At 36.0% G+C, this 13,105-nt stretch overlaps 1 protein-coding gene across 1 annotated transcript in view; it reads right to left on the bottom strand.

Annotated features, from left to right (window-relative positions):
* LOC146002950 (uncharacterized) overlaps window positions 1-13,105 on the bottom strand; it is a 102,314-nt gene that overhangs the window by 32,474 nt on the left and 56,735 nt on the right. Inside the window, exon 2 of the mRNA XM_083141109.1 lies at window positions 9,763-9,963. Within this exon, the coding sequence (XP_082997235.1) occupies window positions 9,763-9,963 (201 nt within the window). The remainder of the gene's footprint in view (window positions 1-9,762; window positions 9,964-13,105) is intronic.

Here is a 13,105-nt window from a genome sequence, read left to right as displayed (position 1 = left end):
AAGAACTCAAATTACCCACGCTGGAATCCAGACGAAAATATGCATTTATACTAAAAATTCACCAGGCAATTAACAAGCATCACCACTTATTAAAGGACAAAGTAATTATATCTAGGAACATACATTATCCCAATCTGCGATCCAACAACACCAACAGTATCCGAGTACCAAAATGCAACAAGACAAGATACGGATCAAAATCCCTGTCATCACTGGCAAGTAAAGCGTGGAATCAACAGCCTGTAAATTGCAGAAAGGAGAGAAATTTGGCCAAATTTAAACAACAGATTAGGACATTAATCTATGAATACTGACACTGTGCCTATTCTACCTCATTGCCTCCTTCACAAAACGTAGCTGCAAAAAATGTTTATTTTAGTCCATTTCTTATATTTTTAAATTATATAAATTTATAATATTCCATTTTATGTATACTTATAAACAAATAGCATAACTGTATATTAATTCCTGTAGGGCAAAAAGCTGTTTTTGTAGTTCAGAATCAATGTAAAAAATGTAAGCTTAATTGTAACCCTACTTTATTAATAAATAATAATAATAATAATAATAATAATAAGGGTTCGACATAATCTTGAATAAGAAAGAAAAAATCTTGCGGCGAGTGCTGTTGTGTGTACGAGATTTATTATATTGTGTTCTTGCTCTGTGAGTTAGTGGTGCAGATTTTCCTCCGTAAGATGAAAAAGAAAACAGAATGTATAAGGGAGGAGCACAGTTTATGAGTTATTCAGCGTGATAGATTTTATAGTTGATACGTTGTTACTATCACTGTTTAAATTTTCGCAGCGGAGAGGAATTATGATGGATGATGATGGTGAAAGTCTGCGTTAGGAAGTCGCTGTTTTATGATGCAAATGTTTCAATCTTCCCCACAGTGTTGTCAACTTCTGGTGTAAAAGGTTCGCTAGTTGTTAATTTTTCCAGATAAAGTCCCTCTAGAGTGTGAGGGATATCCGCTTGTATTCCTGAATGTAACTTTAATGCGTTCACATTAACGTCCTTTGTAAAGGGTCGATCGAGAGTGTAATGTTTCATCCTGACCGACGCTACCTTATGTTCAAACCGTTTTTTTTTTTGCTTGGTCCCTTCAATTCTAACTAACTAACTAACTAACTCTCTAGCCTTCTTAAACCCGAAGGTTCATGGCTGCAGCAACACAGGCCTTCCATGTTTCCCTATCTTGAGCAAGATCTATATACTCTTTTCCATCCCTACCGATTTCCTTTAGGTCCATCTCAACGTTGTCCCTCCATCTTCGTCTTGGCCTTCCTACAGGTCTCTTACCATCAGGTTTCCCAACAAGAATCCTGTAAACTCCTCTTTCCTCTCCCATTCGTGCCACATGGCCTGCCCACCTAAGTCTTCTTGATTTAATTATTCTAATAATATCTGGACATGAATACAAATTATGTAGTTCTAAATTATGTAACCTTCTGCACCCACCTGTCTCCTCATCCCTTTTAGGTCCAAATATTTTCCTAAGGATCTTATTTTCAAATACTCTCAATTTATGTTCCTCTTTCAATGTAAGGACCAAGTTTCACATCCATATAATACTACACGCAAAATTACGCTTTTGTATATTTTAACTTTTCGTTTCTTAGATATTAAACGAGAAGACAAAAGTTTACGACGAGAGAAGTAACATGCATTTCCTGAATTAAGCATATATATTTTGTTTCCTCTTTAATATCATTTTTATTTGTTAATATTACTCCTAAGTATTTGAATTTGGAAACTGGTTCAAACAAGTTGTTATCAATAATTAGATTTTGATTATTACCTAACACTTGGTTTCGGCCTGTAAGCATATATTTAGTTTTCTCTTTGTTAACTTCCAAACCTATCTCTTTAGCAGTTTTGAAAAATATTTTAGCATTATTCTTAATTGTATTCACATCACCCCCCAGTAAGTCTACATCATCTGCATATGTTAACAACTGAGTCACACCATTTAATTTTAGTCCTTCTTTAGTTTCTTTTACCTTCCTTAACAGCATATTCTAAGGCAAAATTAAAGAGCAATGGAGATAATGCATCTCCTTGTTTTAACCCATCATGAATTGTAAATTTGTCAGACATATTAATACCCACACGAATTTTACTTTCTGTTTCACTGGCGCATACTTTTATCATACTAACAAGCTTCTTAGGTATTCCAAACTCTACTAATATATTATATAATTTATCTCTTTTGACCGAATCATATGCTTTTTTGAAATCAATGAATAGCTGATGGACATTTTGATTATATTCCCACTTTTTTTCAAGTGTCTGTCTGATGTGAAAAAATTGATCTGTAGTTGATCTGTTACGTTTAAATCCACATTGATAATCACCTATAATTTCATTAGCATATGGGGTTAGTCTTGTTAAAAGAATGTTAGATAATATTTTATATGCTGTTGAGAGTAGAGAAATTCCACGGTAATTATTGCAGTTCATTTTATCACCTTTTTTAAACACAGGAACAATTATGGATTCTTTCCACTGTTGAGGGATTTCTTCTTTATTCCATTTTAAACAAATTAATTTATGAATTTGACATATTAACGAATTTCCACAATATTTAATTAACTCAGCTGGTATTAAATCAATGCCAGGTGCTTTGGTATTCTTTAGCCTTTTAATAGCATCTTTAACTTCAGTCAAGTTAGGTTCTGGAACTAAAAGTTCTGCTGTATGTACTTCATTCACTTCTGATTTATCTCCTACATGGACATTTAAAAGGTCATTAAAGTAGTTCTTCCATCTATTTAGAATATCACTTGGGACAGCTAGAAAATCACCGTCTTTATCTTTTATCAAGTTTACTTTAGGTTGCCACCCCTTTCTAAACTCATTTACACCATTATATAAATCTCTGATATTTATATTTTTGCTGTTTTTTTCAATTTCGTTAATGTTGGTTTTCAAGTAATCTCTTTTTTTACTTCTCAATGTGCGGTTAACTTCTAGCTTGATTCTATTATAATTGTTTAGATATGTATCATCAGAGTTATTTAACCACCTAAGTCTAGCCTGATTTCTTATTTCTATTAGATTATGACATTCATTATCAAACCATGGCTTACTTTTTCTCGGTTTATGGTATCCTATACTTTCTTTAGCTGCTGATTCTATTGCATTACGTATGTGCTCCCAATTCTTATTTACGTCTGTTTCATTTATATTTTCATCATCACTTAAATCCTGCAAAACATCAAATCTATTTGACAGTTTAATTTGGTAATCTTTCTTAATTCTTTCATCAGTAAACTTTCCTGTATCAAATTTTATAACTTTTAGATTTTGTTGCTTATGATTTATCACTGAGAGTCTTTCTCTTAATTTAGCAATTACTAAATAATTGTCACTGGCACAGTCAGCACCTCTATGTGTACGAACGTCAATTATACTAGTATGCCTTCTCTTATCAATGAGAATATGATCTATCTGATTATGAGTTTTACCATCTGGAGAAGACCAGGTATATTTATGGATATCTTTATGTTTAAAAGTGGTACTTTTCACAATTAAATTCTTTGAGGTTGCAAAAGTAATAAATCTTATACCATTATCATTACTTAATTCATGAAGACTTTCTTTACCAATCGTGGGTTTAAATGACTCTTCTTTGTCAATCTGTGCATTACAGTCACCTAACAGAATTTTCATATCATACTGAGAAAATTTATCAAAGACCTGTTCTAACTCTGTATAAAAATCATCTTTAGTATTATCATCTTTATCTTCCGTTGGTGCATGTATGTTTATTAAAATAATTTTACACCACCTACCCTGTAAAACTGCATATGATATCCTATCATTAATAAATTTTACTGTTTTAAGAGCCAAAATAATTCTATTATTTATGAAAAAGCCTGTTCCAAAATTATGATTTTCAGTACCACCATAGAAAAAAGTATAATTTTTAGTTTTACAATTCCCTTCTCCTGGCCACCTAACTTCCTGGACAGCTACTACATCTAATTTATACTTAACTATTTCATTAACTGTACACTGAAATGCCCCAGGCCGGTAAAGGCTCAGAACATTCCAGGTGCCTAATTTAATATCCTTATTCCTAACGTAGATCTTATCCTTAGTCCAGGGACCTCCCAAAGTAGTCCCCACCCGGAGATCCGAACGGGGGACTATTTTACCTCCGGAATATTTTACCTTGGGAACATCCATGGCCTTATATTGTTGTTTCTTGACATGTCTTTTTACAGTGCATAGTTGTCAGCTCTACGCCTAACCCCCAATATGAATGGAGGAACTACTACCCAAGATAAACACAAACACATTAGACAGCACAATTACTACACAAGACAAACACAAACACATTAGACAGCACAATTACTACACAAGACGAACACAAACACATTAGACAGCATGTGAAAGAATAATTAAAAAGGGATCACGAGCCTATCATTCACATTCCTTTACCCATACTATGAAACAACTTGTAATTCAATTATGTAGTTTTATATAACATGTATCGATTATAAATGTAATTCCCTAAGATATTATATTTTTATGAAGTGGGCAATTTTGTATATTTTTATAATATTTTCAAATGCCAATGAAGTAGTACATCAAATTTGACCATATCAATACTAGATTCCATATAAAATCACAAATGCTCAATAAAGAAATGTTTCATTCGCATCCTTGTTGTATGTAACCAAGTGACTATAAAAAGAAAAATGTCTTTTCAGACATTTACACTCCTAAAAATAATAAAATCACTAAATTTCGCACAGTACAATTATCTGCTGGTAAAGAGTAATGAATAATCTGTCCTTTCTAGTAAAGAAAAAAACCCCAAAGCAAGGAAAAAGGCCCGTGACCCACAACTACTGCTATAAAATAACACACAGTATGTACAGGATGCACCATAACAACCCTATTCTAAGTTTTCTACATATCTCGTGGTGGTGCCTATTGCAGGTGAAGTGAAGAGCTAAGGAGACAGAAATGGCTGCAGACAAACGCACTGACCTTTTTCTCTTCCTAGCGTTTGCAGTGATAAAACATGGCTGTTAGAGCTCTGCCACTAACCAATAAAGTGTTTAAAAGAACACTTATAACATATAAATGTTATTTCTATATTATCTACTTGTGAGGTAGAGTAAGTCTTTTTCTTAATATTTTTACATGCATCGGTTCTACATCTGAGTATACTCAATATGTCAATTTCTTCAACCAGGTTTACAAGATGGCTTCCATTCCTCAATTTTTAATCTTCAATTCTGTAATGGTTTTTATCGAGTCTCTCGATTACTGTGAAGGGGCCTTCGTACTTGCCTGAAAACGCTATGGACGTCTTTGATAAGCGTCGATCGTTCCACAAAAGTATTTAATTGCCAGATTTGAACGTTGCTTGAGAATAGTGAGGATCAAGCCGTGCCCTATCCGTTCTGTGGCGTTTGAGGAGATTTTATTGTATCCGCGCTAAAGCTTTATATGTTCCAGCCGTTCATAATTGCTCACTTGCTGAGGCGGAGTTTGAAAATCGCATCCTTTAAGGTGCGGAGATGATATCCAATCAGTAAATAGGTAGGTGAGTACCGTGCAGATGAATGCGGCGTGTTGTAAATAGCTGAGACCGCTGTTGGTAAGAAATCGGTTTGGCATTGACGTAGAATTTTATCATTTCTTCCAGCGCTTGTTGCGTTTTTTCGACTAAACCGAGGCTATGATGAAATCCAGGGCTGACAAAATTAGTTCAATTTTGAATTTGTTGGCCAGTTCTTTGAATAAATCTGTAGATGGACCTGGAATTTGGTGGACAATGATTTTGTTCTTGAAAGGCAAAAGGTACTAATATGATTTTCGTGTACAGAAAATCCGCTAGAAATTGAGCAGTGAGAGAATGTGTCGTTACGGTTAGTACGTAATGTGTGGCTGCGTCAGTGCCCGTGATCACATAGTGATGACCCTCGGGTCCTGATGTGACATATGGACCACATTGATCCAAGGCGGTAATTTGGAAATGTGTCAGAGAAATCCTTGTTTGTAGTTCGAAGTGCTTTCTTTGGCGGGACTGCTTAAGTCGTGCACACTATTCACATTCTTTGCATTTCTTGTATATAAAGGATTTTTGAGAATGAAAATAATAACGGTCCTTTGCATAGCCATATGTTTTATATTCGTGTCCTTCTGTAAGCAATATCGTGTAGGATACGGAATTGCTTGCTGGTTCTGTCATATTTAGGGTCGGTTTCTTCACGTTCCAATTAAATGTAGGTAAATATATTTGAAAGAAACGGGTCTGCTTGCTGTTCCTTGGCAAGGTCAAATTCACGTGTTCTTGAAACAGACACAATTCCATCTTCCAGGAGAGGAGAAAAAGTTTCATCTTGGATCCTCTTGTAACGGCTAATGGCATTCAAGGCACTGTTATCGGTTTGCTCTAGATGTTGAACAATAAAATGGTAGTAGGACAGAAATTTAGAAAAACGCCAAATTCGGCCCTTAAGGTAGTTGATTGTCGTAAATTGTACATACATTTATAATCGGTGTGTAATATAAATCTTTTGAAAAGGATGTAGTGTCGATATGCTTTTAAAGCAAACATTATGCCAGGGAGTTCAAACATGTCTTGTTCCCTTTCCTTATCATTTAGTATCCTACTTGCATATGAAAACGACATGAAATTTCCTTGGGGATCTTCGTGATCGATGACAGTCCCTAGAGCAATATTGCCACTGTTCGTGTATGTGTGAATGGAAGGGAGGGATCGTATTTGGCTAATACTGGGATCGAGATTAGTGAATGTTCTAAAGCATTGAATGCTTCGCCTTGTGCTTCTGTCCATCGAAATTGTATCTCCTTCTTCAGCAGTTGTGTAAGAACTGATGCGTGTTTGGAAAAATGTGGAGAGTAACGACGGGCCCAAAAACTGCTGTAAAGTCTCCTTGATTGTAGGTGTCGGATAGGACTTACCAATTTCTAGCATCTTAGGTGAAATAGCGCATCCTTTATTGGATAAATGTTGTCCATGGTAGACAATATCAAGGTAAAAGAATTTTGCCTTTTTATGAGCCAATTTTTATTCTGCGAGCCTAAGTGTTTCCAAAGTGTGACGCAATATCTTCAAGGAAGAGGGTTCGTGGTCACAGACCGCCAAAAGATAATCTGAATAAGAGAACAAATGGCGGTTGTCAACGACGTTGAGGGCTAAATTCAGCGCTATAGCTACCGCTGTTCCCGACGTGAAAACTCACTTTTTCACTGCTAGTTGGTGTGATGCGTATCTGAAAATAAGCCGATAGGATGTCCTTGGATAAATAATATTTGAAACCTGCCACCCTCTCTACGACGTCCATAAGATGTGGTGTATCACGTATCTTCTTGGAGACGGCGTTGATCCGACGCGCGTCAAAGCAGACTTGGAATGTGTAACTTGGTTTCCTCAAAATCAGGATAGGAGAGTTCCAGCGTGGCGAGAAAATAGGAGAGACGACGCCCTGTTGTAGCAGTTTCTTGATATCTTGTTGCATGATCGGATGTGTATGAGGTGCTATCCTGTGGGGTCGACTGTACACTGGAGGCGAATCTCCTGTATGGATATCCAGTTCATACAGGATGCAACTTCCTACGTCATCCTCTTTCCAACTAAAGACATCGGCGAACTCATGCGTCTGTTCTACGTAGTAGTTTATCTCGGTCTTATTCACAGATGTTAGTGCTGATGTTGATCTTCATTTTGTAGAAGTTTTTCCAAGATTCAGAAATGCGCTTTTGGAGTTCTTTAGAATTTTCCTATAAAAAATGTCTATGTGGCTCCCCATCGTCACTGTTATTTCCTTTAGTGGATTCCAGATTGGTTCCGTATTGCCTCGAACAGGACCTTTCGTGTCCCCCGTTTATTTCTGGAGAATTATTACCAAGACAACATCAGCTTTCCTTATCGTCGTGAATGTCGGAATGGTAACTGGATCATTGGAAAAGTTTGTAATGAGGATATGTGGTTCGTGTTCATGCATGAGGGAGGTAGGGATGCAAGTTCCTTTAGGGAATGAAAATCTGGGAATGGAGCTTAATATACGGCTATTGTCACAAATTGTGCAATTTATAAGCTGTACTTTTACCACCGCTTGTTCTCTAGGGTTTAGTTTTACTTCCTCCTGTGTTGTATAGGTGTGTTGGATACACTGTTCGACATGTTCGGTGATAATTTGTGTACTTTTGCTGAGCATCCTTTTCTTTTGGAAATTTCTGGCAGCAAAAACTAGTAATTTGCAAGGTTCGCCTATTTGTGTCTATGACTACTCTATGTGCTGCTAGAAAATCATTTTTCAAAATGTTGTGGTTTTTTTACCCTTCATACAGAAGTTCCGTGTCCAAAAAAGGTTGATCGGCCAATTTGAAGTGTAAGTTAGTTCCGTTTCTTATTGAAAATTTTGAATTATTAAAAGCACTTAACACATGAAATTTCTGTTTTACCTTGATATTTCGATGTACGTCTTACCTGTTCATGATAGTTGCGTTATTTCCTGAATCTAAAAGCATTGGAATATGATTGTTTCCTACAGTTTTGTCAACAAAGAAAATTTTGTTGATTTTTGTTAGAGCAAGTGTGATTCTCACAATATTTTTCTGAAATTCCAGCGTAACCTTCCTGTGCACTATTAAATGAAATAGGTTTCTTCTTTCTTGAATGTCGTTCTCTTATTTCATCTTTACGTTCCGAAAACGAGAACAGTTGTTTGAATTCACCTTCAAATATCTCCTTGTCAGAATTTGAATAAGTGCAAAACGTGATACCGTATATTTCATTAAAATGTTCTTCTAATAATTGTTTCCCACATGAAAGGGCTACTTTGGCTGCGGCTGCTGAATCAAAGCCAAAAGTGCCTATGGCTAGGTGTGGGAAAGCAATGGTTGTGTTTTGTTGAAGGTTTGAAGTTCCTTGTCAGTTGCTGTACGCATGTTTTAGCAAAAGATAAAGCTACTCCGTCGATAGGTAGAAAGTCAGGGTGTGATCTCTAACTTGCGAGATTTTATTGTTTGTACTGAAAGTATCAAAGTCGGTACAATTATTTTTCACATGCGAATTCCTGAGAACTTCTTCCATAGCTTTAATGAAGTTCTCGTTGGGATATTTTGTCAATAGAGAGAACAAGATTAATTTAATTTATCTGTTTATTTTAATAGACTTAATGATGGGGGGATCAGTAACTATTTTGTCTGTACTAAGACAAAACCGGCGCACTAACCAAAAGGTTACGCTTAGGCCATTCGCCGGATTAAACTGCTTGGCTGCGAGAGGATATGTATATGAGGAACAGAATAATTTAAGTTTTTCATACTTAACCAATATTTAATAGAGATTTTTACAAGCGAGTGGAGAGATGACCACGCACGAGCCAGTAAGATAACTCAACACTGATAATGATAAACCCAAAGTGTCAAAACTGTACCGGGTGTCTTTGGCGGTTCCTTACCTGAGTCACAACGCGGCGGTGTGTCGGTCCATCGAAGGTGTCATCAGTGGGTTCGCCCAATCTTCTTATGCGGACCGACTTAACACTATCAATCGCGACACACCTCGCGCTTCGCTCTCTAAATCAAGACTCCCCCGGTTACTTTTTGTCACTCGGGGACTCCTTGCGTTTTTGATTACACAGCATTTTATTCTGGCTCGTGACAATATTGTTATAAATGCGTTTTTAAATTGGCTTGTTTCAATATTCATAATTTTATACAAACAGTATTATTGTCTATACTGAGTTTCCAACGCCCTCTCACCTCTAGTTCGTTTTCCTCCGTATTGTTATGTTCTTGAGATATTTCTGAAGGTCGTCCATTTCTAATTTGAACATCCGTTCTTCGACGTCTTCTGTACAAGTCTTCTAGTTTCAGGTGCCCAGCTCGTAAATAAAAGAAATCGTCAACCTTAATTTTGCATTTCTGGCATATATACTGCGGAAGACCATCTCCCAATTGGATCTGCAAAGAATTTTCACAAATAATAATTTTCATCATGAACCTCTATGATGTTTGTTGTTACATATCAAAACCTTCTAACCAAGATTGCCAGAATATAATATTACGAAGTGGTACCTAGAAGACTCTATTTCTGGTAATTGTTTACATGCAGGTGCAAAATAATTGTGTTCACGAAAGTAAGGAAAATACGATTTTTCTAAGAAAATGGTGTGCTAGTTAGCCAATTTTAAGTGGATTTAAGTCAAGAGAATCTTTTATATACTGTATATTTTTAAAATTGGTATTATATTAATGATATTAATATATTGCAATTTATTGATTTACTTAAACATAATTGTAATGAAATTCAAATTATTTGAGGAATTGCATTCGATCTATATATATGTGATGTGTGAGTGTAGGTTATATATAAATAAACTTCCCATTTCAGTTGCACCAACGAGATGACATCATTGATGTACTCTTAAAGAGTTTAATACGCTTTAAAGTTTTAAACGGAAATAATTCCATCTTTTCTCTACTTCAAAAGAAAACTCTCGTTGATCGTTCAAGAAACGTAAGAAGTTTTCGACGGAAATAGAATTCGACGGTTCCTAGCTAGGATATGGCATTTGTCCTTAAAAACATTTAATTGGCATTTATCCTTAAAAGAAATATAGTAAATAATAGAAAGGCGCATAGAGAACAAGTGCTGTATTTTATAAAATATCATTTCTTTTAGAGTTGAAACAATATCGTATAAATAACATAAAAAAGAAAATATGTTAAAGAATATGAGAGGTTCTTTCCTCCTCCTCCTCTCTCTCTCTCTCTCTCTCACACACACACACACACATACACACACAAGCTCGCACAGACAGACACACACAAGCATGTATCCAAGAAGGCAGAACTCAGCGAAGCTCTAGCCCACCGAAATGTCTTTCTCTATAGGAACCTAGGTTCGTGGGTTTTCAAGTGAGAAATGAAATATCGTTTCCCTAAATTAACAAGAAAAATAATTCTCACTTATTACTGTCACATGTGTTTGTTGTAAACGTGAGTTTCAGTTTAAAGGTGGGGATGGCAGTGTCCCACTAAAGCTCGTTTCAAGTCTCAAGATTCGTTAAAGTTTTGTGTAAAATAGCGGAGATCATCGCAAGCATCACGCCCAACACCACAGTGAGAAAAGTTACTCCCAGGAGTGCCCTAAGGAGGAGGAGGGTTATGGCACCGACTGCGCCATAGAAATTGGGGGGGGGAAGAATTTTCACTTCAAATAATACAAAATTTAATATACACATACATTTTCTAATATATTTGTGAAATAGTTACACCTTAAATGCACTGTATTTAATCAATTAGATAAAGGAAAAAGTATTTATAGGCACATTGAGTATGCCCAACATTTGGGGGAAGGCTATGTTAGAAATATGACATTAACAATGCACACAAGTTTAATTACGTTATCAATTAACCATTGCTGCCATATAAATAGCAACGTGTAGACTTTCAAGGGAATTATAACGGGTAATATGTATTTTCAATGTGAGACATGCAGAGTGAACCAGCATTTTATACATAGACTGTTACTTTTTTTAGTAGATCCTACAGCGGATAATAAATATAAAATGGGCTGACATAATAACGAATGGACCAGATGAAGAAGTTTCACGGATGACCCACGCTCCAAAAGGAGTTACTCGAATTACGTCCAGGAAATCAATATGTATTTTCTGGGGGGTATCGAACTCGTATATATATTACACCTTAAATTGACACTTTAAATCTGGAGGGAATAGGAATTATACTTTTGCGGGAACAATATCCAACTCTTGAATATGAGTGTTGTTAGCTACCTTGTCTGTCATAGTAACCAAAACTGGCTCATACCAATCACGCCATGTTGGTCATTATGACCGAAACATGTCGCTTAACATCGTTTTTTCTTGGGCGCCGTGGTCATGACTATAACAATGATGCGCATAAGGCATGACTGACAAGGTGTGGGAGTCGAGTGCACATTAAAAGTTGTTTTTTTTTTACTTTTTACAGCGGAAAAAAAACGAAATTTCGAATTTGGGAAATATAGTCCAATAGCCCCTTGGCGCAGGAGGCAACATTGGTGAAACCACTGTGTGTGATAACGTGTTAAGTTTCAGATTATGGCGGATATTTTCATTCGGAAGTGGTTGAGTATTAAATTGAGTGGGATTCAATTCTTGGGTATTACTCATTTCTTAGACTATTGCGGAAATTCTGGTGTGAGGATTGAGTATTAAATTAAATGGGAGAGATACAAAGCTCTTGATAAAGTGTTAACTCTTACATTATCGAATGATATTTGTAGTTCAAGATAGTGAGAATATATTTTGGGGACTATATTTAGCGATATGCTCACTCTTTCGGCGCTGAACGTGCGAACAGAGATGTTGGAGAGAGTAAATATCGCTGGATTCTAAACAGTATTAACACCCCATTAAGTTAATATTCTTGTAAGCCTCAAAGAAATGTATGTAAAACTTATCTTGCTCAATTTGCTCGAAATATTATAATGCGAGGATGTGTATTTGGAATTTTCTATTACGAGAATGTGAAGTTTTACACAATAGCTACATTACGAAATATGAACAATTATCTTGATATTGATTAATAACATCACATCTTAAAACGTAATACTTAGTGTTGGTATACTGCTTAATTTAATGAAGGTGTATATTTTGGATGATATACTTCTTGTTCTATTATTGATTTCATGTAGGATGTAATAATGTTCTGGATAATATGCTGGATGTGGTTTTTATGTTTCAGTCGTTGTTGTAGATCAAATTTATTCAGGACTGGACATGCAGTTCAAAGTGAGATCCTAACCTACATGTGCCTCCATCGGGGATCGATACCGGAACTCCTTGAATACAAGGGGACTAACGTTATCAGTACACCATCGGTAGACCAGAAAAAATCTGGATGTTGTATTAGTATTACAACTTGTGAAAGACACAGAAACATTAGCAATTTGAGGATGTCACGGTCCAACAATGATTGAATGTCGAGGATATCCTACACGGTATTGCGAGATAGTCCCTTCCTTATGTGACTGCGATAGTGCGACTTGAAACTTGAAACCATTGTGATTGGTATGATACGGAAGCACGCTTCTTCT

This window comes from Lepisma saccharinum, chromosome 19, assembly GCF_977018435.1.
Source record: "Lepisma saccharinum chromosome 19, izLepSacc3.1, whole genome shotgun sequence".
In the NCBI taxonomy this organism is placed as follows: Eukaryota; Metazoa; Arthropoda; class Insecta; order Zygentoma; family Lepismatidae; genus Lepisma; species Lepisma saccharinum.
Note: the sequence above shows the minus strand (reverse complement) of the source record. Positions and strands in the feature narration are given on the sequence as shown.